The following is a 27733-nucleotide window of genomic DNA, read 5'->3' as shown; positions in this document are numbered from 1 at the left end:
CCATGAGTGGTGAGAAGGAAGATACACGTGGAACAATAACGGCATGTCTGCAGGGTTTGGGACTGTAAACAAGCCTCATCTGAAGTCTGACGTCTTCACTCAGACACAGGCGCTGTAGTTAGCAAAACGTCTTCCTATAGCTGCGGTGGGATGAAATACGGCAGGCTTGAAGAGGACCACAACAGTCGCGGCCATTGTGTGAGAAATGTTCAGACTCATTTAACAGTGCGAGTTTAAATCGGGACCAGCACCTACATGGAGCTCTGATGTGGGCCGACGTGCGATTGTTTCTACCGTCATCCTCCCACCTCTCTTATGGTCGGCGCGGGACGCACACCTCGGACTGACCGTTGACCCGCCCCCCCCACACACACACACTCCCGCTCCATGATGGAATCAAACGGCTTCCATCGAGGCAGCTGATAAAGGTTTCATCAATAACATCACACTGTATCACACTATACATACATATATATATATATATATATATATATATATATATATATATATATATATGTATATATATATATATATATATATATATATATATATATATATATATATATATATATAATGGCCTAAATATTAAGTGAAACGCTTAACAAATGTAATTTTTACATCTTGAACTTACAGACACCATTTCAGTTTTGGCACGACAGCCAAGTTTTCTCACCTTAACCCTGGACTGTTTTGTATTCAACTTCACAGCCAACAATATTTTTAGAATCGTTTCATTGACTTCAATTTGTCATTTTCATGACTTTACATCATTAAAAAGGTGGAAAGTACATCAGATTTTTCATGGAATTGATGTGTGTCGAGGCTCCACTTGAACATTGGGATCTTTCATTGTTTCCAGTTCATGTAGAATTATGCACAATAACCATGACCTGACACAAGACACAAGTGCTGTCTAAAATGTCTATATAATAATGGTCTAAACATTAAGTGACTTAACAAATGTAATTTTTACATCTTGAACTTAAAGAGACTATTTCAGTTTTGGCACGCGTTTGGGCTGACAGCCATGTTTTGGTCACTTTAAACCTGGACAGTTTTGTATTAAACTTCACAGCCAACTAATATTGATGAGTGCACCAAGGCAGAGAGGAGTCATGCTGTCGCTCACTTGTTGTTGTCTGTTTACTGAACAACCAAACCATCGTTCCATTGACTTCAATTTGTCATTTTCATGACTTTCCATCATTAAAAACGTGGAAAATAGATGAGATTTTCCATGGCATTGATGTGTGTCGAGGCTCCACTTGAACATTGGGATCTTTCATTGTTTCCAGTTCATGTGGAATTATATCAATAACCATGACCTGCTTCTAGTTTATGGATGAGAATCCTGTTGTACCGCAGCTTTACTCCACTCCTGTCCTTCAGGTGGACTTTAAGAGACATTCGTGGTGACAATCGCCTCTGTTTCACGCACCATGGTGAGCGTTTCCGACACCACGTGTGGCGATGACGAGACCGAGCACCATGGGGACTAATCCCTTTACTATAACAAATAGACTTCTTACAACACATTTCAGGGCCCGTTCAGACCAAAGACAGGTCCACAGGCTTTACACAACCGGACTGGACATAGACCGCGCGCACCTGCGACAGGTGAGAACCAGACATGAGTGATGAGCGCGGCGTGTAAACAGCAGAGTCGCAGGTCCCTGCTGATCCTCTCCTGTACACTGTGTTGCTGTAACATGGGTATGAGGTGGTGTGGTGGCGGCAGAAGCAGGTTTGGCTCGGTACCTGAATCGTCCTCCGCAGTGCTGACAGAGGTCTCCAACCCAGCCGGGGAAGCACACACAGCTGCCGGTGGCGTTGTTGCACTGGCCGTTCAGGCACGCTTTGTCGCAGTCCTTGGCCTCGGCGACTCCGGGGAAGCCAGACAGGAGCCCCGCGGCCGACAGCAGCAGCGGCGCACTGAGCAGCATCACCAGGCTCCGGCCCCGGCTGGAACCCGAGGAGGCCCGCCGCGTCGCCCCGGACATTCTCTCACAAAAGATGGCTGCTTGACGGCAGACGCTCCGCTGCTGCTGCTCCTCCGGGGGCGGTAAAGCAGCGAGCGGCTGGGTGGCGAGGCAGCCGGGGAACGACGCACTTTGAATGCAGGGTCGGGTGGAACGTCTCGGCGGAGGCAGGTGGCTGCAGGTTCGTGGGTTCACATCTTTCCTGTGGTTCTGGTTCCCAGCGCCGCACCGAGCCGCATATTGACACCCGGAAGTGACGTCACGAGAACGGAAATGCGCAACCGGAGGAGGGGAAGCGCGGCGGACTTCAATTTTCTATTCATTTCTTCATCCGTCGATAAACATTGCGCCGCATTTTAAGTCATGTCAATAAAATATCCCTTCTCTACAATGCTGTGCAACATTTGTGGATATTCATTATGACTCAATAATATTGTATTTATTGTCAACGTAAATTATCAACTGAATTACTGAAAATTAATATTTATTTATAGACATTTTTACTTGTTTAAAACAATTGTTGATACAGGAATAAGTGAGAAAGCCAAGCTAATCTGAAGGTGAGTGCGAATTGAATTCAGAAACCTGCACCAGGAAACAAACAAAAAAGAGCAGACACAACTAGTATTGAAGGTTTATTAAATTTAGACTTGTAAGAAGTCATCATAATTCAACACGCTCATGACATGAAGCGCATTGGTAATAACACCAACCCAGAACGGATTGCGGCATCAGAACATAAACAAAGCAAATAAACATATTTACAATCGGACAGGAACAGAAGCTGCGGGTGATGAGTCCAGACTGAGACGAAATGGACTCCAATTTGAGGCTTTTTTTTTAAAAAAGAACCACACACCCGACTGCAGTTTACCACCCAAACCTTTCATTGTGGTGCACATGGTGCTCTGTCCCCGTCTTCACATCTTATTTGCTTTAAAAAGGCCCATGTCCTGTACAAAGAGACCCAAACCCACGTGTCAACGTTCCTAAAAGCAAGGTCATGATTCAACAGGAGACACTCAGGACATTGTTGTGACTTTAAAACATGATTAGAAAAGTACAATCGTTGGAATTAACAAAATTGCGAAAGTCACGTGACTCTCTCAGCACTTAATATGGAAGAATGTGAGGATCACATGACCAACGTCAGGTCCAGTGTAGAGGAGGTAAACCAGGATTCAACGAGCAGTCAAGCAATGGTTGCAAAAGAGCCGCAGGGAAGAGCACTTGACTAACGTCCACATGGCACTCTGGTCCGGTCATTGATTCTCTGGTGCTTCAAAGCAAGGGAGGTCCCTTACACCCCCACAATAAAAAATAAAAAAGTGAACACTGAGAAAACTGCAGAAGGAGGTGACAACATCAATCACTCTCTGGAGGTCAAGCTGCGACATTCAGCCACCACGTCTGCGGCAAAGATTGTACCAAAAGTAGAAAGAAAGAATCCCAACAACGGCCTATCTTACAGTCGCCTGGTGAAAAAGGCCTTATACAAGCCATATTTACAGTAAAGAAAACTGTACAAACGCGTTCCTCTTCAGTGAAACACTGTGAAGGAAGCAGAGGTGTTATAAAATGATTGTGCACCTCAGAAACATATGTACAAAAGTACTGGCTTTACGACGGGTAACCACTCCCTCCACTTCCTCTAAGGTTCATGCAGAAGAGGCACAAGCCAGAAGGTCATTCATTCATTCATCATTTTTTCCAAGGCAAATAGTCAACTTCATGTGCACATTTAAATATCCGCTTTCCTTATTGAACTTTTTTTTTTTTTTTTTTGGTCTTCCACGGCAGGTGTTTCCAGGTGCCTGGCTTGTTCAGTGATGATGACGTCGATCGCGCGTCAGAAGGCCTCTACTGAGTGTCCTCATGGCGTCCATACCTGAGGTGTCGCATGGGTCGGTCAGCGCCAAACCCAGTTCTTTCACTTACTTTACAAAAGCAGAAGATCCTAGCTGGGAATAAAGCTGTCCACGTATGCAGTTGCTCGAGTGCAAAGATGTCGGGCCACTGAAGGGGCGGGGCTTCCAGATTATTTATTTATTCCTTTAAATCCAATCTAAATTTGACTAAAATCCTGCCGTTTTCAAGGATTTATCTGCCCCAGGACCCCAAACCTCTTCAAAAATAGCTAATCTAAGTCATGCTGCGCGCTTGGTGGAAAGCTTAAAACTCGACTAAAAATTGCTGAGGTGTGCAAATATGTAACAGCGACTGTCTGGAGCGACGTAATGGAAAGTCCTGCACAGAAGTGCGGATGGTTCCTGCGGCAGCGAAGCGAAGCGGCCAGTTCAGTTATTGCACCTGATGTCTTTGTTTCAGTTGTGCGAGGAGAGGCGAGCGGGCCGGCCCATGGACGAGGCGCTGTAGGTGCGACTCCGCTGCCTCATGGCCAGCCTGGGGAGCTCCAGCTCCTGGAAGAGAGGGGTCCCGATAATCTCGGCCGCCTCCGGACGCTCGCCGGGGCTCAAGGACAGCATGCTGCGCACCATATTCAGCTGCAGACAGAGACAAACACCATAATCTAGGCTTTTATTCCACGCAGACACACACATATCTCGGGGTGGAGCCAAATGCTGTGAGCGAAACAGGATACTCGGATAAGGGGTGGAAGGTATTTCCAGTGCCGGAGAATCACAGATTATGCCGCGGGATTATGCTAATCTTGTTACAAAGTAAACAGCCCAACGCAGAGATGAATACATCTCACCGCTGTTGACGGTGAATATCTAGAAGTTTATTTCAGTTCCAGCAAACACAAATCCTTCCATTTCAGTGTCGCATCAGAGGTTGAGACGGAGCAGAGAGAAGAATAAATTAATAACACCTGCCCCCTTTTAATCCATTTTCACAGACTCAAAGAAGTCTGTATGCTGAACTAAAGTTCTCTTGTTTATGCATCAAAGGACAGGCTACTTTTTCTGAGGTCGAAAAATTTCTTTATCATTTGTTATTGTCATTCATATTACAAGAAAAAATGGGGTATTAAAAAAAGCATTTAAAAATATTTATCCGAATTATTTGCATTTTTTTCCATTTTTTCGTATACCAGTATCTCAGTTTTGAGTTAAACATAACATAATAAAACAATATTAACAGATTAAAAAATCATTTCTGATGGAAGGCAGTCTTTTCTCTTCATTCAAAATAAACCACAGAAAACTAAAAAGTATTCAACAAAATTGGCAAACAAGACAGGTGAGTCAAAAAAAGATGTGAATACAATTAGAGAGCATTAACATTGAGAGATGTTAAGAAAAAGCAGTACCACTAACCCCATTTTTAAAAAATGTTTATAAACAAATATCTGGTCTATATCGATATTATTTTGCAGCTGTTGCTAATATACTCTTAAAACACTTTATTTCTCCACTGAATATATAGTTTATGTCGAATGCAAACGCGTGAATGATCAAACCAAAGTACAAATTCAACAAACGTGGTAGTAGTCAGGTCCAGCCGCTAGATGGCGATGTACTCACCTCTTGACTGTTGTTTTTGGAGAACACCTCTGGGACACGCAGAGCTCTCACCTCAGTCAGAGTCTGGAAGAAAGAGACGTAAACACCTGAGTGCCGAGAGCAAACTGGGTCTTTTGTTGAGCAGACAAAAGACGTCACTGAAGAACAAACACACTTCAGAGTCAAAAAAAAAAGGGATCAGTGTTGTGGTCGTCCGCCTACAAGGACTTAACTCGACAACTTCACCTCAGATTTAGACGCTTGTCTGTTGAGTTCAGAAGAAAAGACAATAACTGTCGCTACATCATCGAGATATAAAAACCCACCACTAGGGGGCCTCACTTAAAGCAAACTCAACCTCTTTTGAAACTCCTGCCAAATACCTGTAATTTGGAATCTTGTTAATTGACTGCAACTAATAACTCAATCGTTCTTTGTTATCGTACAAGGGAAACAACATTTGAAACTGTTACACGCTGCCAACAGAACACACTGACGTATACTTCACTTCTAAAGGAGAAGCTGACGGTTTCACAGGAGAAGAAATGAATGGTAAATCAAACACATTAGGAGCCAGTTAAAACACATATTTATAAGCAGTGTTATCGAACAGTTGAAGAGTAAAGGTCAACCACAGTTCTGTTTGGTGTGAGACTGACCTTCACCCGCTCCATCTGCGTGCTGAAGGGATGCAACAGCTCGAAGAGAATCAGACCCAGAGAATAAATGTCCACTTTATGGGAGTAGGAATTCCCAGAGAGCTGCAGGGGGCGACACAACATTCAGCTGAAATCGTAGGTAGGATGGAAGTGGGCAGCGTGATGCTTTGCTTACCTGCTCTGGACTCATGTAAAGCTTGGTGCCGACCTGGCCCGTGTGCCGGGTCAAGAGCGGCGCCGGCGTCAGCGCGCACTCCTCATCCTCCTCCTCCTGGTCCATGGCGGTCACCAAGCCAAAGTCGCCCACTTTCACCACGTCGTCCAGGGAGAAGAAGATATTGGACGGCTGGAAACACGTGAAGATGTGTTGAACAAGGTTTGATTTTAAAGACGCATCAGTCATGGCTCTGCTCCTACCTTGAGGTCTCTGTGCATGAGACCCTTGCTGTGCAGGAAGTCGACGGCCTCGGCGATCTGCACGAAGATGTCCAAACACTCGTTGTGTTCTCTTTGCTCCGGAAGGCAGCGCTCAGCCATCCAGTCCTTCAGGTTCTCCTTTCGGCAGAGCTGCATCTGGATGTACATGTACACCTGGACACGCAAGGCAGACATGAGCAAACGGGAGGTGGCGCTTAAAGACCCGGGTCTGACCTTTGGAGACGACTGAGGTTTGGTTGGAGGAGACGGCGGGAGAGCCAAGGACAGCGACGTCGGCCGTGGCGGTGAGGAAGAGAGAGGCCGGCTGTTTCCTTGTCTGGTGAGCGAGGGAGAAGAGCTATTCTTCTTCGTCACACTGCCCGGACCGACAGAGTCCAAGTCGACCTCCACATCGACGTCTCGGTCACAGGCCGAGTCCTCAAAGACGATGTCGAAAGAGGACGAGGTGCAGTCGCCGGGGTCACGAGAGGGGAACATCTCAAAGGAGTGTGGCGTGTCCGAAGGTTCCGGGTCAGGCTGGCTGTCCTCGTAGTCCACGGCCTCACCCCCGCTGCTGCTGCTGCTGCTGCTGCTGCTGCTGCTCGACAAGTGAGCGTCAATAGAGATCTCCACAGCTTCTCCTTCTGTCCCGCAGAAAGGTGGAGCTGAGCTGGACACGGGGACTTTGACCGACAGCGCCTCCATGTTGTCACGGAAAGTGTTTGGCCAATCTGCCGTGCTGGAAGAGATAGATGGGATGAACTTATAGCCAGATGACACACGTGGTTGGATCGGAGCAGGAAAGTCAGTTCTCCTGGAAGCTCACCTGGTGTCCTTCAGCCACCTCTGGTCCATCTCCTCCTGCCAACCCTCAGGTGGGCTCTCCTGCCAGGCGTTGAAGTAGCGAATGATCCCTGGATGCTCCAACTTGGCCAGAGCTTTCACTTCTCTCATCACCTTCTCTCGGGCAAGTTCTCTGAGGAACACAGAAAACTTGTTGTCAGTGTGCGTTACTGTATACACTCCAAAGAAAACAAGACTCACGACTGTGGTCTACATGGTAGAATAACACTCACATCAATTATGAACTGCCATATATAAATAAATTGATGATGACAATGATGCAACTCAAACAAAAACAAATTCACTCCATAATTCTGGTCCTTATTTTAGCTGCTGAATGAAACATACAAATAAAAAAAAACATTTCTTTGTGTTTGTTATTTTTTCTACATACTCAGAAACTAATAGAATTCATAAGAATTTAAGAGTATAAAATAATAACTCTGATTAAAAAGAGAAACAACAAACTAAATAGAGACAGAAAATAAATAAAAGAAATAATGAAACCCCTCCACCCGCAACAAATATTTATGCATACAAATACAGCAACATGCACAATTTTTATGATGAATGTGTGAAATTGGAATGCAAAATAAGAAGACAATAAAATTAAATAACAATAAATACATAAATAAATAAATAAAAATCCCCTCAAACATATAGAAATATCTAAAATTTCCTCAAAAAATGAGCCTAATTGTGTTTGTGTTGAAAACATTCTGATTTTTCATTACAATGTTTTTATGGAGGGAGCTGGCGTCCCACCTGTTTGGCAAACGGATTCTTTTGATGGCATATTTGCAGTCATCCACTTTGTTCCGGGCTTCAAACACAACTCCAAACCCTCCACGCCCAAGGCACTGCACCGGCTCAAAGTCATTCAGGTACCTGGGAAGAGACCAAGAATGAGACACTGAAGGAGACACTGTATTTTGTTTTTTGGGGGAGCAAACTTGGTACAATAGCAGGGAGCAGCCATCAAAACACTTGAAGGACATTTGAAGGCTGCGAAGTTGCTGACAGTGATGGATTGTGACCTTGCGACCCTGCAGCAGATGCTACTGGAAATGTCGGCATCAGCGCGGCATGAGCTTCCTCTTATTTGGGAGAAGAGCTATCCCATCATGATTTATTAAACTCCCAAATCTGCCCTCTCGACACAGGCTGGAAGACCATGGGTCACCATGGTAACAGAGCCTCCGCAGGTCTTTCCGCCGCGTCAAAACGACGAACGCTGCCTTGATAATGAGTGACGTACCTGGACACGTATTCGGTGGAGCGGACGTCTACCATGGCTTGTTCTTTGGACTCGACAACCTCAAGGTCGAACTTGCTGTCAGTCTGACACTGTGTCTCCGACTCCTTTCGTTGCTTTGAGGGACAGAAGAGCAAAGAAAGAGATGAAACAAAATAGAATAAATATTCCATGAAGATACAGACGCAAAAAAGGCCTCTTTTAATTGAGGACTCTCCAGGTTGGGGAGTGGATGCTTCTGCGGGTCGAGGAGTTCCACCTCTAGGAGAAGACAGAGCTGAGCCAAAAGGCCAAGCTACATTTACATGCTAGATTAGATTAGTTTGTCTAAAGAGCGGTTTGAGGAGCTCATCCTCTGGGGGAGACAGAGAAGATGCCTAAGGGACAGATCTAAGACACATGATCTCTCCAAAGATCTCAAGGAGCTTTCTCGACAGAGGAACATCAGGGTGTGTTCTCGTACCCGCACATAAGCCACGGGGGCAGGAGGGTGGAAGAACTTCCGGACCACGTAGGTGGTGGCAGCGATGCAGAAGACAATGGTGCCGAGGATCTCTTTCCACCAGGGCAGCAGCAGCACTGGGTCTTTCCTCCGCCGACCCTCGTTCACGATGGTATTTGGCTTGGTGAGACTCACTTCTCGCTTCTCCCTGTAGCGATTATTGTACGGGAAGTAGATCCCGTTGTCTGAGGGAGAAGACCAGAAATAAGTACGTGGCAGAAGACGAGCCCTTAAAGGTGCGGTGGCCAAACTCACCGTAAGGGTACTGAAGCACCGACAGCGCCCCGTTGCTGTACTCCTCGTGGGAGAATTTATCATTGTTCAGACACTTGTCAAATTCCTGGGAGCCGACCAGGGCGGGGGTCCGAGACGGGGAGTCTGTGTCGAGGACCAGACGGACACTTGTAACCAGGGGCGAGGAGACACTAATGCTCTGATGGACTTACGGATCAGAGGCTTCCATTTAACGGTGGGCAGATGAATGATGTCGCTCTCTGATGCGATTGCTTTGGAGGGAAACTTCTCGGTGATCCTGACGGACGACTGGAGGTAGAGCTGCCCCTGGTACATCCCTAAAAAGGAAATCCATTTCCTAACATGATCATTCTTCAAAGTGTGTGTAATGTATTCCTCCCAGTGAAGGTGTCGGGGCAGAAGCGTGAGGCGCATGCTGAATTTACCGAGGTAAACGCTGGATTCCGACGCCTCTCTGGCTCTCGCCGCGGTCTCCTCCTCATCCTCCTCATCCGTCTCCGCATGGTCGCTGTACCCGGTGTCGTCGAACAGGCTGATCGGTGTGACTTTTCCTCCGCCCACGAGCCAGGCTGAGGCGATGGGGGTGCAGAACTACAGAGATTCAACAAGTCAAGGAAAAGCTGCTGATGAACGTGGCGGGATCCGAGTTCCTTCCTACCTGCTGCTCCCACACCAGCTGACCAGCGGCGTCTGCGCTGAAAGCCATGACCTTCCAGTCCGGCACTGACACCTTGATGACGAGGTCCTGGACCTGTTCTTCCGTCTGATCCTTTTCTTTGGGTTCATCAGCGATGACGCGAAGCTTTTCTTTCCACTTGTCGTCCATTTCTGCTTCCAGGAAGTTCAAACCAGGCTGCGTGTCATGGAGGTACTTCAGCTCGAAGCTTCCAACGCTGAAGTTCCACCTGCAAGACATTCCAGAATGTAGCCCAGTATTTCAAAAGCAATCTGTATGAGAGCAGAGTCATGGCAGAAACAGAAGTGACAAGAAGGCGACACTATGGATTTCCTGGCGGCCACAAATCGATACTAACTTCTCCACTCCAGATCGAGGTCGGATCGCTCGGACGGTCTTCTGAGTCCTCTGCAGCAGCAGCACATCCTCAGCGTCAATATCCTCCTCATCCGACCGTCTGCAGCCCATCGCCGAGCAGATGTAGCGTAGCTGAGGACAACAAAAGATCGATTACTTCCATGAAAACATCATTGACTTCAAGAGCTTACCTTTCCACTGAAGGCGCCCAGGCCGTAAGTGGTCAGGGACTTCCCACCGACCAGAACAGTGTCTTCTCCAAAGCGATACGACGACTCCAGCAGGGACTCCACGGTAAAAGGCACTGCCTCCATACTCTCCCTATCCCGGTTCCAATGGAACAAGGCACCGTCCAGCGATGGGATGACTATTTTATTCTCAAATACCTGCAGCAGAGAGAAAGCGCAAATGCTTAAACTTTAGTCATGGGAACGCTGGATTCATCTGGTGGTGGAGAAAGAGCTGAGCCAAAAGGCAGAGCTATCCAACCTCGTCCAACTGCATCATTGGAGATGCTGAAAACAATAGGCTGGCGAGAAGCTCTGTCATCGTTTCAGGAGTTAGCTTCTTAGCTTGGCAGGACCACGTTGAAGGTGCCCTATTCTTCCTCCAAGGTTCTTCATGGTGCCTTCACTAAATACGATTAGACTGAAGCCTTCTTAGCCTCCGTTTTACCAGTCAAATCTCCCCCTTACATCCTGCAGTCACATTTCATTGGTCAAAATTCAGTGACACGATTGGGACGTCAATACTGACGGGCGGAATATCCAATGCCTGAAACTTGACAGTGAGGTGGAGGGGACACCCCCTGACAAATCCCAGCTAAAAGCCTCCATCAGTCACAGCCAGATGAGAGAACGGCAGTGACGGATCGATCCAGTGGAGAGATTATGTCTCAAGTTCCCGGTGTTGTACTGACCTGACCTGGAATGATTCTTCGTACGCTGCGCAAGAGGTCACCGAGGGGGTCGATAAAAGGTTTTGGATACTTGAGACACACCAGAGGGCGCCACAATTTGAAGGGGAACGTGTGTCCAAAATCCAAGTCGGATTGCAACGGCAGCCACTGTTGTTACTGATGGCGTGATATGAACTGCCTTGTGAGGCAGTTGGAACCCAAAATATGTGTAAGAGACATTCTGCCTCATACTTCAACGTGCTGTTCTTCATTGTAACAGCACAACCTGAGCTGTTGCTCTACAGAACACATCTTCAGGACACCTACTTGTGTGCCGTGGTCAGCATGTCCCATTCCAGCCCTCCAAAAAGGGTGCTCACCTGGTGGGAACGCGAGACGGGTCTGGGAAAATGGGACCAGCTACGAGACTTCCTCAGAGGACCACACGACACAAGTATTCCCCAGGTGGAGGAAGTCTCTAAAGAGAGGGAAGTCTGGGACTCTTTGCTGAGAATGCTGCCCCCGTGACCTAAGTTTGGGCAGGTTTGGTTCAGTTCAATCCTGCCACACACATGCATAGTCAACTCAGCAACAACAATGGATCATAGAAGTAGAGGGTTGGTTGAAACCCCCTCCACACACAGCAGCCAGTTCACGGCATGCGAGGGCTGTTTTTGCAAATGTATTTATATAATTTACCAGGTCCGACCAAGACAAATCTAAAGTGACAAAAACAATAAAATAATAAAGCTACTCTCCTGTAAGTCGCGAAGGTGGGACCTTTGAACTGGGATTTCCCAAAGCTAATCATCAATCCCAAGTTCACATAAATCTAATGCCATGTCTGCAACACAAGCACCTTCTTGCTGCTTGTTTCAGCTCAGACAAGACTCCTGACTGCAGACAGCACGGATCAGCCAACGCAAATTGGCTCACGGAGCAGCTTCCGCCTCCGCACTCTTCAGAGTAGAGTGATAAACCTGACTCCGACCGGCGCCATCGATGTAAAACTTCTATCCTGATCAAAGCGCCACTGACTTAGCTTAGCGAAGGGTCTCAAAACAACCGTTTACTAGGAATATTATCAGTGAACTCCGGAGAGTTTTGACACGAGGACGTGTGGTTCTTGCATAGATCGTATCAGAGGCAGAGCGATTATTCACAGTGTGGTCTGACCAGTGACGATTGCTAACAGGTGCCATTTAGAATGACCCGAATCTGAGTGAAGCGCCGTGCTGCAACCCAAAATAAGTCAGAGGATCAGCTTTGTGGCAGATTAAAGGAAGCCCAAGGGGACGTCCGCGTTACACAATGATTTAGTGGTGAGCAAAGGAGGGAGCGAGAGGTGATGTCATAGCCGCATAAGTTTAAATTTAGCACTTTAGGAGGCGGGGCTAACAACCAGACCACGTCGAAAGAGGTGGCGGGGCGGGATTTACAGACGACGGAGGCAAAGTCTCAGCTCTGAGAGTGAGTCATGGACTGGACTCTGATCCAGGCCGGAGCTCAGACAACACCTGACCTGGTCTGCAGCCCAGCAGCCATCACTGCACAGAGAGCGAGAAGCAGGACGGAGGGTGTGAGATTCTGATGATGCCCGGGCCATGAACACGGTGCTGATCTGCATTATGGACCTCTGAGGAGGCTTCATGAAACAGTCAGACCCCACTAGATGGCGCTCTCTGCACCAGAATGATTCCATTTGAACAACCATTTCCATGAAATCCCAAGAGCGCCACCTACTGAAAATGAGGACACTGTATCATGAAGCCTCATCAGTCCATCGCTCCCTGATACCAACCAACCATAGACAATGACATTATGGCCAAGATCTGGCCACAACTCAGGCCCATAACTTAACAAGGAACTTTTTTCATCAATGCTTTGTGCAGCCAGACGTTTTTTTTTTCCTCAGTAGGTTTAAAGATGCCAATTATTTGACATGAAATAAGTCCATGATCAGGACCTGTTCTTCCTTTGAACACATCAAGCTTAATAAAAAGTGCATTGGTGTGATTCATCTTGGTGCGATTAGCATATCTATCTCATTATTGTCAGAAACACGCCCTCTAATTGAGAAGATCCTGAACATGGTTGGGGTGCATAATTAAAAACCACCCCCCGCCCCCCAACATCTCTTGTTCATGTTTTCTTCTGCAATGTAGACATGAAAGTCGGACTCCTCTCAGGTTTTCTCCCCGGGTTTTAATGAATAAAAAACAATTAAATATTCCCAAACAGACAGTGGTTAAATAATTGAAACGCTGACTTGTCAGCACAAACCCTTCCCTCGCCCTGGCGTATTTTGAATAGGGATATCTACGGGGCGTGAATATTTTATCGGCCTGAAACCACACGTATTCAAGTTTCAGCAGACACATCTTATTCCTAAAACAGTTCTTCCCCATTCTATTAGAGGGAGCTCCGCACCTTCATGCATTATTAGCATCGTCTGGTGGTTCGAGGAAACACTTTGCTTTCACGTTACCATCATTAGCTTGAAGCTCGGATTCAAATTTTACACTCGCTTAGAAGTGCCCACTTTTGAAGGCAGGTTATCGCACAGGACTACCACAACTACCAGACAAACAACTCTAAGTGACCTACAACCTGATTTTTTTATTTTTTATTTTGTTTCCCAGAATCACTTGTTGACACAAAAACCAGCAATGGTTGGATGACTCATGCAAGGATTAGAGATTATTTATCAAATCTGTGGATTAAAAGGGCATTTATTTGAGAACATCCCTTGCAGATCAGGAAACACATCATGTTGCACATATTAAATGGGTAGACCACCTACTCAGACGGGATTAGTCCAAGGTGAGTAACGCTAAAACAACAGGAAGAAATTTCACAGTCCACTTCCAATGCGTCACCGGAAACACAGCAAACAGACCAAGCGGCAGGTCCCTTTCCCCAGGCTCGGCTTGTGTCCCTACCTATGGTGGTACCCATTTTTGGGGAGCAGGGACGTGGGTTGAGGACGTCATGAAGCGGCAGACGTGTAAGTCGGGGAGTGGGAACGATAGAGTGCGCGCGAGTCTGATGTCATTGCGAAGTCACAATGTTTTGGTTTGTTTTCTTGGGTCTAGTGCAGGCAGGCAGTTGGAGTGCGAAAAAGAAAATGGACAGAGTTCATAACAATAAGCTCATATTCATGCACATCATATGGTACACTTTCAGTATTGTGGTTTTTTTCTTAGAACAATGGCTCTCCTGAGCGAGTATTACAACAATATATCATGACTCGAGTATCGTACCGCCAGAAGCACACTGGTGATTGACAGCTCAAACATGGGATCGATATTCAAGATCCAAACCAAATTCCTCACTAATATTCGGAGCGCCATCATGTTGAGAACCAAGGGACTTGATCCTGAATAATCCCTTTAAAAGTTACTAACCATGTCTTGTATTTGAAGCGCGGCATGCGCCGGAGGCTGCGGGGAATTGGGCTCGTGTGTATGTGTGTGTGTTGCTGCAGACGCTCCAGTGAGTGTGTCAAGCACCATTAATCTCAACGTGTCACCTTTGCCGAAAAGAAAAGGGTTTCGGTCTGGAAGGTTAAAACCAGGAAGACGACTTGATCAAAACAGCCACTCGCCTTTTTCCACCAACTGCCACGGCTGCGTTTCTGTCTCAACGCTTTAAGATGAATTACAGGTCTCATCGATCACTGCAACACGATGGATTCACGGACCCATCCATTGAGCCGTCGCCGCTGCGTGCCAGTGTGTATTGTCTTATACATGATGACATCATCCACGGGCTAAAGCATGACCTCATCGTCCTAATCACCCCCTGCCAGAACATGACTCACAACTCAATAGTCACTGACACCGAGCCCCAGCAGCTCCCTCCTTACGACCCTCGCACACACCACGGCACTTCAGGTCATCCAAAGTGAGGCTTGGTTTTCTGCACACGGTGCTGTTTGTGGGTCTGCCGTCCCTCACACACATGCAGCAGGTGACTGGCTGCTTCCTCCCCAGAGTTTCGTGGCCAGCCAATGGCACAGTGGCAGATCCCCCCCAGCCTCTAATCACCGAGCAGACTGGTGTGCGAGACTCCCACGGCACCGATTGTGTGAACCTGTTGGAACGCAGGCAGCAGATGCTGAAAAAGCACTAACATGTACAAATGTGCAAGACAGGCTGCAGAGGGCACGCGACTTATAATGTGGTTAAAAGCGCAGCCACGCCTCGGAAGATCAACACGACTGACGTCAGGATCGGACATCGCTGCCTGTTCCGCTCCCTCAGGCAAATAAAGAGAAACAGGTGTAAATAAGCAACAGTGCAGATGAAGGAATCCATCCTCCAGCACAAGAAGAGAGGATGAAATGTGTCTGCCAACTTCTACTGGAAGACAAGTGTGAGACATGAACAACAACGTATGTCCTTACACTGAACAAGAAGGTCATTATTGACTTTTAAATTCAATTTTTTGGGGGGGAGGATTTTTTTGTTTTAAAGAAAAACTGGGAAAAAGTTGTTATTATTATTAGATTAGATTTCTCATTGACATTACTGTCATTATTATTCTTAATATGTGCACCAATAAAGTGTGTTGACATAAATAATTTAAAAAAAGTCAAATAAAAAATAAATAAATTTTAATAAATAATTTTAAAAAATGTAATGTTTCCTCATGTTATAGCTCATAGCAGGAAATGTATTTCTGGTTTCCCAAAAGCTTTCCTGCAGTGTGAGTGTGTTTGACATGGAGCAGCTGAACACTCAGAAGAAGACAAATATGTGGCACAAAAAAAAAAAAAAAAAAACTGCTGACTTTGAGAGTCTTTCAAATACATTTTATACAGCGGGGAGCATCGATTTGGGTCAACGGTACTAGGTGACAGCAGAGCACCAGCAGCTCTCAACAGCATCTCAGAAGCAACAGATTCACCACCAGTAAAGGAACGATGAAAGTGCACGGGACACGCCGTGCATCTCACATGTCAAACCATCTTTCCACTAATTTGACAGGCATCGTGACAACGCCTCATGTGATCACAAAAGTGATCATCGAGAGCGGGAAGCTGCGATTGTTGTGGAAAGGGTGAAGTCCTTGAAGAAGGAAAACAGTGCGGCATCATGACTAGGAAGGTAAATACGCCGTGGCAGGGAAGCAGAGACAACCTCTCCATTGTTTAGGAACACGGCTCCGCCGAGTCCCAGGCTGCTGTCGGATCACATCTACACGCACGGGAGCAGGTGAGGTAGGTACCCACTTCTCACGGGTGGAATAACAACCATTTAAAAGGCTTTTGAAAAGAAGCACGGTCTTGCTAACCTCTGCTCAACTTCATGCTTTCCAACAACAGCCTTATACAGACCTGTGTTGAGAGTATGATTCACACCTTCGTAACCCTAAAAGCTTCCACCACGCGCAACGAATCAAGAGGCCCACGTGTTATCTTGCTCCTTAACTACAAGACTCAAGGTTACATTTACATTTCATTTCCAGGGAGTCTGTGCTGCGCTCCGTCTCGACAATCATAACACGGTGTGCTCTGAGGATCCTTTAGGGGGTCTCTACATCAAAACCTCTGAGGAGCCAGTCGGGGGAATATGAGGCTCATGAATTCTAAACTTAAAACGTCTTCCACGCAGCTGAAGTGGCTTGGATACACTTGAATTAGACGGTATTTACGGATTTGCTGAGTGATACAAGAGTCTTGGACGACCTCTGACCCCGAGCACGGGCTGAACCTCAGTCGCAGAAGGCCTTTAACTGAGAACATGCTGAGAGGCCCGCAGCCGCCGCAGCAGCAGCCGCCGCAGCGGCAGCAGCTCTTTCATGTTAATGAAGACTCAGATATATAGTACCCTCCAGACTCCGGCTCTAGACCAGGTTGGAAGAACTTCTCACCCCCCCCTCCACCAAGGACATGAATAATTTCTATTATTGAAAATGCATGAAAGAGATTTTTGAACTACACTGTGGGAAAACTGGCCTCACTTTCAGTGCCTTCTAAATGTAAAAGAACCACGACATTGCTTGATCATATTTAAGGAATGATTTGTTCCCAATTGTTTGTATACATCAAAAAGTACTGGCAAACAGATCAATAATCCATTCTCTTCGAACCAACTACTCCTGAACATTCCATCACAGCATGAGCAGGCAAAACGTTAAAATGATCCAAACAGCCGCTTGTTAGTATCCAAGCACCCCCCCCCCCCCCCCCATCAACCGAAGGCGAAACTCTCACACGAGGCGAGTCCACATCAAAGAGAAGCGCTCTCCAAGAGCAGCACTCTGGTCTGGCTCTGAGCAACACTTCACTGTCAGCATGTCGATGTGGGCGGTTTAAGCTTCTGTGTGCACGAGCAGACGAGGGTCTGGCCATGCTTGTATGTGTAAACCTCTACAGTCAACAAAGAGCCTAATCCTCAGGCGAAACAGCTCCTCTCTGATACATGTGGGGGTGTACAGTACGTCTGCACTGAGATGTTTACATGAAGAGCAGCTCGGAGAGCTTGGCAGCAGAGTATCATGAAACCCCAAGAGACGCAACGTCAAGTCATTTATGATCAATAACCGGCCGCATTTGATACAAATTGGCTCCATGCGGACTCAATTTATGAATCCTCCAGTCGCGGCACACGAAGGCCCTTGTGAGGTCAGAGTACACTCCTGATATTCATGGCTTCACTGTCACTCATTCTCAGTAGGTTCTCTAAAGTGTGATGCAAAGGAGCCACAAACCTCTGGTTTGCTCAGGCTGGAGGACACCAGGCTTCCGGAGCTGACGTCCAGGTCCCACTGCTTCCTGCCTTGGTTGTGAGGGTCCAGGGCCGCAATCCTTCCATCCAGAGTGCTGATGATCACCAAGGACCTGAGGAATATCACCACAACTTAAGCAGCTGGAAACATTGTTTATTTCGCCCTGAAATAATCTGTTCACATGCACCACTTGCTGAACCCAATCTGGTGGGAGGATTAAGTATTTCACGCTGCTCAAAGTCACCCCGCCTGCACACGCTGGTGAAGCAGGATTGAAGTAGTAGAAGACAACATCGCCGGCACTTTCCATGTATTTATTCCTGCCCTCTGCGCGGCTCCTCTGTGACGAGTTTCAACTCAAACCACCCATGGGTGTGAAGTGGATGGCGCTCGTGCGGCTCACTTTGGAGACACGCTGCTGCCTCCAGCTCCAGACAGTTGTGTTAACACTGGCGAGGCAAATTCATTCACACAGCTCATTCCAAACCGCAGGCAACAATACGGTATGTAAAGCAGACGGTGGAGCAGAACAAGGAATCACAAGCAAAACAATGTAAAGCAGCCATGGCAGACCGGATCAAAAGAACCGGCACAACAGAAGGGTGTTCTTAATTCTATCAATGGGTTTATACTTGTGTGAGTTCAGCACTACGTTTGTCTTTGAATGGCCTTTGAGGACGTGTTATACATGTACACAACACAAAGCACTGTAGCTGAGGTCGTCCCGTCGTGGTTCCACGTACGGACTCCTTGTTACCAAGTACAACAGCAGATGGCAAACACCTCCAACTTTAATTTCAGCAACATTTGTGGGCGTTTCTATTGAAAGTAAATAGTGAAGTGGCTGAAGAAGAAGAAGAAGAAGAGGAAGAGGAAGAAGAAGAGGAAAAAGAAGAGCAAGAAGAAGAGGAAAAAGAAGAAGAGGAAAAAGAAGAAGAAGAGGAAGAAGAAAAAGAAGAGGAAGAGGAAGAAGAGGAAAAAGAGGAAGAGAAAAAGAAGAGGAAGAAGAAGAAGAGCAAGAAGAAGAAGAAGAAGAGGAAGAAGAAGAAGAGGAAAAAGAAGAAGAAGAGGAAGAAAAAGAAGAAGAAGAGGAAGAAGAAGAAGAAGAAGAGGAAGAAGAAGAGGAAGAAGAAGAAATTGTTTGAATAGCGGCGCAGGAGCAGTGGTGTTCACTGATGAAGCCTCGTCGCCATCATTGTTGCTAGAGAGATGAGGAAGAGTATCACCAGTGGATCACACAAAAAAAAAGAAAATCTAGTCATGTAATTCAAAAGCAGGGGGCAGTGTCACTCCGGAACCTGCCTGCTCAACCCAACTGAAACCAAAGAAGAAAGCTCCCATGTGGGCAAGCGTCAGACCGAAATCTGAGACAAGCTATGTACATGCCCCATGACCGTAATCATTTTTAGCTGTGTCCGCAAAGAGCAGCAGGCCGCTCCCCTTATCTCACAAAATACCGGGTGTAATTTGTTTGTGTGGCGTCGCCAGCGCCCAGCACGAGACATTTTTCAAAGAAAAACTACCAAGCTAATTCCCTTCATGAATCTAATCTGCGTCTTTTCCCAGAGAAATCCGTCGGCAGAGATTCACCGTGTAGCTAAAAATAAGATCTGGGGGAGCAGATAAGATGCGGTGGGCGGGGAGCTTTCCCTTCGGTGATGTATGTGCTATCAAGGATTTCAAAATAATTAGCCTGTTATGTTGGGGATTTTCCCATTTGTATCCCAATTAGTTCAGCATTGTTGTTCGACGAGGCTCAATTCATAAACACGTCCCTGGGCCTCGGCAGCACGTGGAGACCCAGTCTCTTCGTGGTTTTGCCTGGTAACTACCGACTCACAGTCCGGGGCAAATAGAAACGTCCAGCCCCACCCTGCCTGACACCACATGTGCGCCGCATTGCCTGTCAATCACGTCCCAAGAAGAAGTTGGGGCATCGTCCGGACTATTGATTTGTATCCCTCTGGAAGGGAGAGCTGTCAGTGGGGCTTTTAGCTTTATTTAACCAGCGCCGTTCTGCGCCGCACTCTGAGCAAACACAGGCTTGAGGGATTTACCCGACACACCTCTGCTGCTGCCTCCGGCTCAACACCACAACCATTTCCCTTAAGGGCGACAACTCTTCATGCTCGTCTCTGTTTTGGGTGAAAGACAATTCCCGGCATCTCAACTGCTATTGACCATAAATAATCCTCCATCGATTGAGTCCACGGATCATCCCTCAACCATGAAAGTGAGCGCGTGTTCACGGATGTTTCAGACTGGGGAACACTAACAGATGGATTATTTCCCAGAGTGTTAATCAATATAAGGAAGTTTTCCCTTTGTTTCTCCGGGTGACACGTGCGCGGGGAGTCCAACTTCCGCCCGTGGTTCGGTTCATGCTTTTATCTCCACTTGAGCGGGGAGAAAACATACAAATTCTAATTGGATCACAACATTAATGGGCCGAGCCTCTTTCAGCTCCATCAAATAAGGAAATCTGTTCATAGTAGTTGAAGTCACTTCACTGTAGGAGGGAAAAAACATTGTTTTCTTTTTTCACGACAAATACCAAGCTCCAAAAAAAAAAGGCTATTGGCCTGGATTGGCTGTTGGAGCTAGCCAAAAATACCACGCTGATTGGCTGTTGCTAAGCAGGGGACTCGTAAGGACGGAGCCCGAGTCCATCCGTCTCCACACATGATGGGAATGAAGACGCAAAGACACGGACGGGGAGCACCGAGTTCAACTCCAGCGATGGAAGGAGGATGAGAAAGAGATTGAAGATTTTCATTGTGCCAGTCAGATCAAAGAGTCTTTGTACCCCAGATAAGCAACGGACGAAGGGGGGGGTGAGGAGGAGCGCCGAAAAACCCCACAAGTTAGGTGTATCGTGATGGTAATGGAGAAAATGAGGCGCACCAGGGAGAAGGCGGGATCGGCCCCAGAACAAAAGTGCGAATCACAAAGAAAGCAAACAAGCCCGGCGTATTATTTAGAACTAAAGGCAATTTGTTTTCCACATCTGAGGCCACTCCACGTCACTTAGGGGATAACACGCAGCCTGCGGGGCCGACACTGACAACTGTGACAAATGCAGGCAGCAAGGACACTGAGGAAGATGTGGGAGAATGAAAAGCAGCAGTGGAGCGGCTGCCAAAAGACTGTGGGTTGTTAGTGTCCTTGCCTGCAAGACTGTCAAAGTGTCATAATAGTGCTGAGCGCTCCTTCAATCACAAAGCCGACGCTGAGGCAGGGAGCCAATTAACCCGACTCTCCACACACTCCTCAGAGACACCGGGCCGGCGCTGGTGACGGAGCCGCCGGTAAACACCAGCGACTGGAAGATAGGACCAGTCTGTTTACATAGGCCCAGTCTCCGAGGAGTGAGAGCCACCGAGTCCAGCCAATGGCAAAGGCTTTCTTCTTCACAGCCGCCAGTCGCAGCACTGTTTTCCTCCCCGTGAAGCCAATGATGAGGACGCGCTGTGGACTCGGAGCCAATGGCAGGGCAGGAGAGTCTGTAACCATGCGAGCAGCCTCGCTGCACGCTGGGTGTGGAGTTGTGCTGCCGCGCAGCTGCAAGCCAGCGTGCAACAATATGGGAGCGTGGGGAGCACGTGGTGGGAAAGTTAGGGGCGAGACAGAAGGCACCGATATAGAGAAGCTGTTACATGAGAGGGAAAAATAATGAATAAAGACAAACCACTGCCTGTGTGGATGATGGATGGATAATTCCACAAAAGGGTCAAATAAATAAATACTATATTTTTTAAAGGGTTTAAACATGTTGTTTGTCCATTTATGAACTGAACAATACTCAAGACATGATAAATATGAGCATATTTTCAATTTCAGAGGTGTGTATATATATATATATATATAATTATTTTTTTTTAATCATTGACTGGGGTTGTTAGCTAATATGACATATACTTGATGACATATGCAAGTCAGCGTGCAACAACATGGGAGCGTGGGGAGCACGTGGTGGGAAAGTTAGGGTGGCAGCATCAGGCTGACCACACCCAGCGGCTGCAGCAGCTGTCACATCTCATGCACCTCCATCACAAGGAGAGGATGAGTTACAAAAACAACTGCAGAAACACGTTTGAACCAAGATGCAGCGGTGAATTGGAGCAAACACCCAGCAGGGTCACTGCAGCAGGGGCCAAGGGTGTGGCTCCAGACAAACTTTGCACCGACACACACACACACAAGCATCAGCAGCGCCACCTTCTCCCTCTCACACGTGGTTGAATCCAAACTCCATGGCGCCACGCTCTCGCCGGCCGATTGGCCGAGCCACGTGACACAACGCGGCTTCCGATTGGTTGTTGCCAAGCAGTGAGCGGAGTGAAAACAAGACAGCGTGGTCCCAGTTACTACCGGCTAACTCTTTGTTTTCACGTCGGCCCGTGCTCGCAGCTCTTCTCAGAGCTTGTTCCACCCCACCCTGACTACTGCAGCGCTGCAGGACCAGTCCTGCTGACTTGGCAAAACGCTTAACCACTCATGAACCACACTCCGACTAATGAGAAGAAATCAAAACACTTCACACATCGAGGATTATCATGACTGCATGATGACACTTTCCGAGTCCAATTTGAAAGTTTGTGAGGATCACAGTTATGGAAAATATGTCCTCTAAACAGCTGTGGTGAATGAGCACTGACTCGGGTCCAGTTCCAAAGGGGCCACATGGTAAACTGTGACTGATGCGAGCGGCCGTCGAGCCAACAGACAGAGGGGACTAATATAGAGAAGCTGTTACATGAGAGGAAAAGTTAGGGGGAAAATAACAAATAAATAAACAAAAACCACTGCCTGTATGGACGATGGACTGATAATTCCATTCAAGTAAAATAAATATATTTTTTTTTTTTTATAAGCGTGAAAACATGCATGAACATGGACTGAACAATGCTCAACACATAATAAATATGAGCATATTTTCAATTTAAGAGGTGCATATATTGGCAAGTACTATTGAGGGACAATATATATATAAAAACGTAATTCAATTAAAACGTCAAATATAAAAGCTACTAATGGATGATAAACACATGAAACAAGCACAATTGTAATGAACAATAAATGAAGTCCAAATAAATAGAAAGATAAATCATTGACTGGAGTGGGTCGATAATACGACATAAATTTGACTGAACCATTTTTTTATGATTGCGTTGCAATGAGCGACATAATTACAAGCAAAGAGTGAACAGACACTTTGTCCAGAGCTAAACTTCACATTATATAGATGTAGATGAGTCATTGAATAACCTGAGGCCAGTCATGTTTTACTCAGACTCCTAAATTATAAACATAATTCAATGAAATTTTAAGGAGCAAAACAGGTGTTTACATTCGGAGGTGTTTAAGATCAGGTTCCTGTGAAGGACTGACAGCTAAAGAGGACAGTCAACACGGGGGCGTAGATGTTTCGCACAGGAGGCGGGTGCACGTCAATGATTGACAGGTGTCAGTCAGGAGCACTGTTTTGCTGTGGAACCTCAGCGAAGTGGCTGAACAGATCCGCTGAAATGTACGACTGCTGGCTCCACATTTCCAAGAGTTTGACCCCAATCTGAGGCATTTATTACGATTAGTTATTTATAACAAAAAATAATTTAATTTAATTGAACTGAACAGTGTCCTCTCCAGACAACAGGGAGCCTTTGTCAGTGCAGGAGTTCCTGCTCCACTGATCCCACTGATGCAGCAGACTCGTGGCAGCTAGGATGAGAACAACAACAACAAACATGGAGGAATCCTCCCTGAACCAAAGCAAACAAAAGCTTCTGTTTGCTTTGGTTCAGGGAGCTTTTTCACTACACAATGGCCAGGGTTTCCACTACTCTGAAAAATTCTTATAACATTGAAGTTCTGATACAAATATTTTCAAGACATGAAAAGAGCTTTAGTTGAAATAAGGTGATATAAAATTTGACTATAGTCAGCATGGTGGTTTATTGGGCTGTTGTCAAACTGATGCAAAATAAACAATATTTTGTTTTTATAAATATTTTATAATAAGATTAAATCTATGTACGGCTCCATCATTGGATTCAGTAATATACCAATTTCATTCACATTGAAAACTGTGGCTTCTTGTGACAAATATTCTGATACCATTAAACTGTGATTCATTGAGATTAATTCATCATAAATCATCAAATTAACTTGATTATTTTTAAATCAACTCCCACCCCTCACTGAGATAAATACAGTACATATCCTAAAGCTGAAACAGTTCAGTCGTGTATTGGACAGAGCAAGTGATGTGGCATACACGTGGTAAAGGAGAAGTGAGGAGTGAAAGCACGTCAGTCTCAGACGATCCAAAAACAACTCATCGAGCCAACTATATCCAGCGCTGTGCCACCGCCTCACTTAAATTCCGAGCACTGGCTGATGTCTCCCGTGCCATTGGCCGACAAGTAGCCCAGCCCGTCCCATTGGCTGTTGCTAAGCAGTCGGTTAGCACCAGCCAGCCGGCGAGAGCAAAGCGGCCCAGAAGAGATGCTGCTGCTCCAGGGCCCTGAGGGGAGGTGGGGGTGGTGGGGGTGGCAGGTTGAGTCAAAGCTGCTGTCCTCTCGCTCCTCTCACCTCGGAGTGCTCCCGCAGGTGAGAAGAGAGCCTCAGCGGAGAACTTCCTGGCAGAGGCTTCAAGCCTTGCCGCGCTGTCACATGCATGATTCAGACAGAGAAGTGTCAAACACCAACAAACGTCTCCCGGGCTGCAACATATAGAACGGCGCGTAAAGGTGAGGTGACAGCCGTCAGAGGCGAGGTGGCGGCTCACAAGGCTTGATCAAAGGGTCTTGTAGAATATTTATAGATGAGAGGAGACGGGGCGGGGGGGAAAGGCAAGGCGGCAAATCGGGACAGAAACTAAATATTGACGCCTCCAACTTCACCCTTCCAGCCTTGGGGTAAAAACTTGTTGGCAGATGACGCAAAACAATGTCCTTCTATGACTAAGGATACGACAAAATTATGAAAAATGATTGTTTATTTTGTTGACGCATCTTTTTATGGGCTCATCGAATCAAGAAACGACACCATATTTGGCTTTTGCTTTTTGTTATTAGCGCCCACAGTCGCAGCAAACCTGTGTGAGCGACAAGGTTCAATGACAATCCTCCCGACAGATGGTGGAAGCAGAGCAGCGATGCTGCACTCCAGGGACGGCATTAAAAAGCAATGCATATGTCTGACGGTAAAGAGGGAACATATGGGAAAGAGCCAGGGAGCGGAGGGCGCCGACAAAAAGAGGTCAAGGTGGAGCACGTGTTACCATGATGGTGAGATCTTCTCCTGTCTGAGGCATTCCTCCGCCAGAGTGCAGGATTTGATTTAGATTTTTTTTCCCCCACTGTCAAAAAACTGTGCTGAAAACAGGAGTTTTCCCCTTCATTTTTGCGACTCCACTCACACCTTCTCGAATTCAGCTACAGGATTCAAGATTTCACTTGGTCTGAGCCACACAACTCAACTCACTCGGCAGGGTGGGTTATGAAATAAGTTTTTCAAACACTATTTAACTTAAATATAATAATGATAATAACAAAAATAATAATTTGTAACCTTAATAAATAATAACAGACTCTAAACACCACTTGAAAGACGCCCCTTCACACTAGTACCTCACAGACAATTTCATTTTTAGATGCCCAAACTTCAGAAACAATACCAAGACTATACAACATCGACATCACCAACATGCCTCACATGTTCCACACGACTTGATGATAGGTCATAGGGCATCAAGGCTCAGATAAGTCCGTTCTTAGCTGGATGAAGTTCAAATGTTAAAGTCCTTAACCGTGAAAACAAGTGAGGTGTTAAAAGGTTTGTCCCACGCTGCACAGCTTCCTGTTATTGAGATCATATTACCACACACCTATTGCAGAATCTGAAAACATTGGAACGTCAAAATATGAAACTGAAAGAAAAGAATTCTGGTGATTCTTATTCATTTCTATATAACCTAAAAGTCATGTTTTAAATACATGAGAGAAGACATGAACAAGTGAGCAAGGAATATAGTTTTCCAAATACTGTGCGGTGCCCTCACCCAAAACACAACATAGCATTATATAGATATTTTGCCCTTTTATCTAATCGGTCTTGTATTTGAAGGCAGAGTGTTTTTCTCTTTGCAAATCTGGGTCAAGTCCATCTGTGTCTCCCAAAGTTTCAGAGGATACAGTTCTTGCTGGTTGGAAAAAAACTTGTGGGGAATCCAAGTCTAAAACAGAACCAGAATCTTCAAAAGGTGTGATTCCAAAACAATGTTTTCTTGTCCACGAGTGACTTCGATCCGACAGCAGAGCAGACGGCACGTTTATAACACTACACAGAGAATAATTTAGGGGAGGCTGAGGAACAGCACAGAACACGCTCTGATAGGAGAATTATTCACGAGGCTACAGCGTCAAGTACCAGGGATGGACTTTTGGGGGGAAAGAGGAGAAGACAGGGGATTAATACCATCAAGAAGACACAACATCAAACATGCCCACTGTGCAATCCATGCCCTTCCAGCTACACTCACTCAACTTGTGGTCAAAGTCAAGTAGTCAACTTGTCCAGATACCACTTTTGAGCTCCAGATCCACTTCATCTGGGCTACAGGGGTCAATCCCAGGGGGCGTCCAAGTCCAGCTCAGGGCACAAATAATGATCAAATATGGTCTTTAAAATGAAGAAAAGACTCTTGTGTTTGTGTTTGTGTTTTCGGGTTCGAATTATGAGGCGATTATAAATAAAAACAGAACTAAAAAACAGCTGACAAATCACAGACAATACTGAAGATTTAAAAAGGAAATCGTTATGAAATATGAAGTCAAGTGCCCACCGCGATGACAGTCGTTCCAGTGGGAACGAGACGACAACAAATGAACCGGCAGCGTGGGGGTGCGAACTTTTCGGGTGCTGTGCCCCGACATGCCCCGTCAGCACGTGCCACCTCACAAACACAACACATTTGCACCTGCACACATCAACAAAACACAACTGTTGTCAGTGGTGAGTTGCCACAGAAGCTACGTGGTTGATAGACAGTGACTTTCACTGTCGTTTTAAACCAAGACTTGGTCAGAAAAGCGCCAGTTAATCCGGGTTTAGGAGTCGGACTGTGACTGAGGTTGACGTTTGAGCTTCCCCTTTATTGACGCTCTTCTCTCTGTCTCACTTCACGTGTTTACGTGGCCGCACGGCCAGAAGCAAAAGTTGTTTACCGTGCTGCCTTGAGTTCCTCTCCGCGCTCCTCGGACGCTTCCTCCGTGTCTCCCGGCGAGCCGCTCTCGTCCTCCACCGTCACGTCGGCTCCGGTGCCCCCGGTGCCCGGCGCCCCGGTGCCGTCCAAACCTGGCTTCATCGCCAGTGCATCGCCTTCCCCCGGGCTGGAACCGATGCCCCTGAAGCCCGTGTGGAGCTGGTGAATCTGCGACGTGCCGAATCCGAGCAGCAGCAGCAGGAGCACCGGGGAAATGCTCAGGTTTCCACAGCGAAGCCACCTTTCCATTTGTGAGACTGGCACATCAGTGAAGTGGGAGAGTCACATGCCAGGGTCCCTGTGAAGCTCAACATAAACCGCACAGAGTACACGCGCTCTCGCTGAAAGCCCACGGTTTAAACGCGTTCTTCACGTCAACATAAACAGCCACTGGGGCTCCATGTTATTCCCTTTATAATTGA

At 46.6% G+C, this 27733-nt stretch overlaps 2 protein-coding genes across 3 annotated transcripts in view; both read right to left on the bottom strand.

The window, feature by feature from the left end:
* The window catches only part of atrn (attractin), an 80165-nt gene extending 77933 nt beyond the window's left edge, over positions 1–2232 (bottom strand). Inside the window, exon 1 of the mRNA XM_053844853.1 lies at positions 1759–2232. Within this exon, the coding sequence (XP_053700828.1) occupies positions 1759–2000 (242 nt within the window). The 5' untranslated portion in view covers positions 2001–2232. The remainder of the gene's footprint in view (positions 1–1758) is intronic.
* A 385-nt stretch (positions 2233–2617) lies between these two features.
* Positions 2618–27733, bottom strand: eif2ak3 (eukaryotic translation initiation factor 2-alpha kinase 3). Of its 2 annotated transcripts, XM_053844855.1 has the most exons (18): positions 27274–27733; positions 18026–18155; positions 10602–10796; positions 10412–10542; positions 10036–10282; positions 9803–9968; positions 9569–9694; positions 9378–9500; positions 9084–9307; positions 8624–8736; positions 8131–8253; positions 7349–7498; positions 6757–7261; positions 6523–6696; positions 6281–6451; positions 6106–6207; positions 5468–5530; positions 2618–4483 (listed from the first exon to the last, which is right to left on the bottom strand). In XM_053844855.1, the coding sequence occupies exons 1-18, from the start codon at positions 27558–27560 to the stop codon at positions 4304–4306; spliced, it is 3210 nt and encodes a 1069-aa protein (XP_053700830.1). In that variant the 5' UTR covers positions 27561–27733; the 3' UTR covers positions 2618–4303. The 2 variants fall into 2 exon arrangements, with proteins under 2 accessions (XP_053700830.1, XP_053700829.1); XM_053844854.1 differs by having other exon boundaries at positions 6523–7261.

This window comes from Synchiropus splendidus, chromosome 16 (genome assembly GCF_027744825.2).
Source record: "Synchiropus splendidus isolate RoL2022-P1 chromosome 16, RoL_Sspl_1.0, whole genome shotgun sequence".
NCBI classification, from domain to species: Eukaryota; Metazoa; Chordata; class Actinopteri; order Syngnathiformes; family Callionymidae; genus Synchiropus; species Synchiropus splendidus.
This window is presented reverse-complemented; position numbering and strand designations above follow the sequence as displayed.

What these genes read in the sequence shown, in the direction of transcription:
- eif2ak3 (XM_053844854.1), bottom strand. Translation starts at nt 27,560, where the DNA reads ATGGAAAGGTGGCTTCGCTGTGGAAACCTGAGCATTTCCCCGGTGCTC. An exon ending in AGAATCCGTTTGCCAAACAG is followed by an intron (nt 7,499 to 8,130) that starts GTGGGACGCCAG and finishes TGTGTTCCTCAG; the next exon opens with AGAACTTGCCCGAGAGAAGG. An exon ending in CGCAGATGGAGCGGGTGAAG is followed by an intron (nt 5,531 to 6,105) that starts GTCAGTCTCACA and finishes TCTTTCTTCCAG; the next exon opens with ACTCTGACTGAGGTGAGAGC.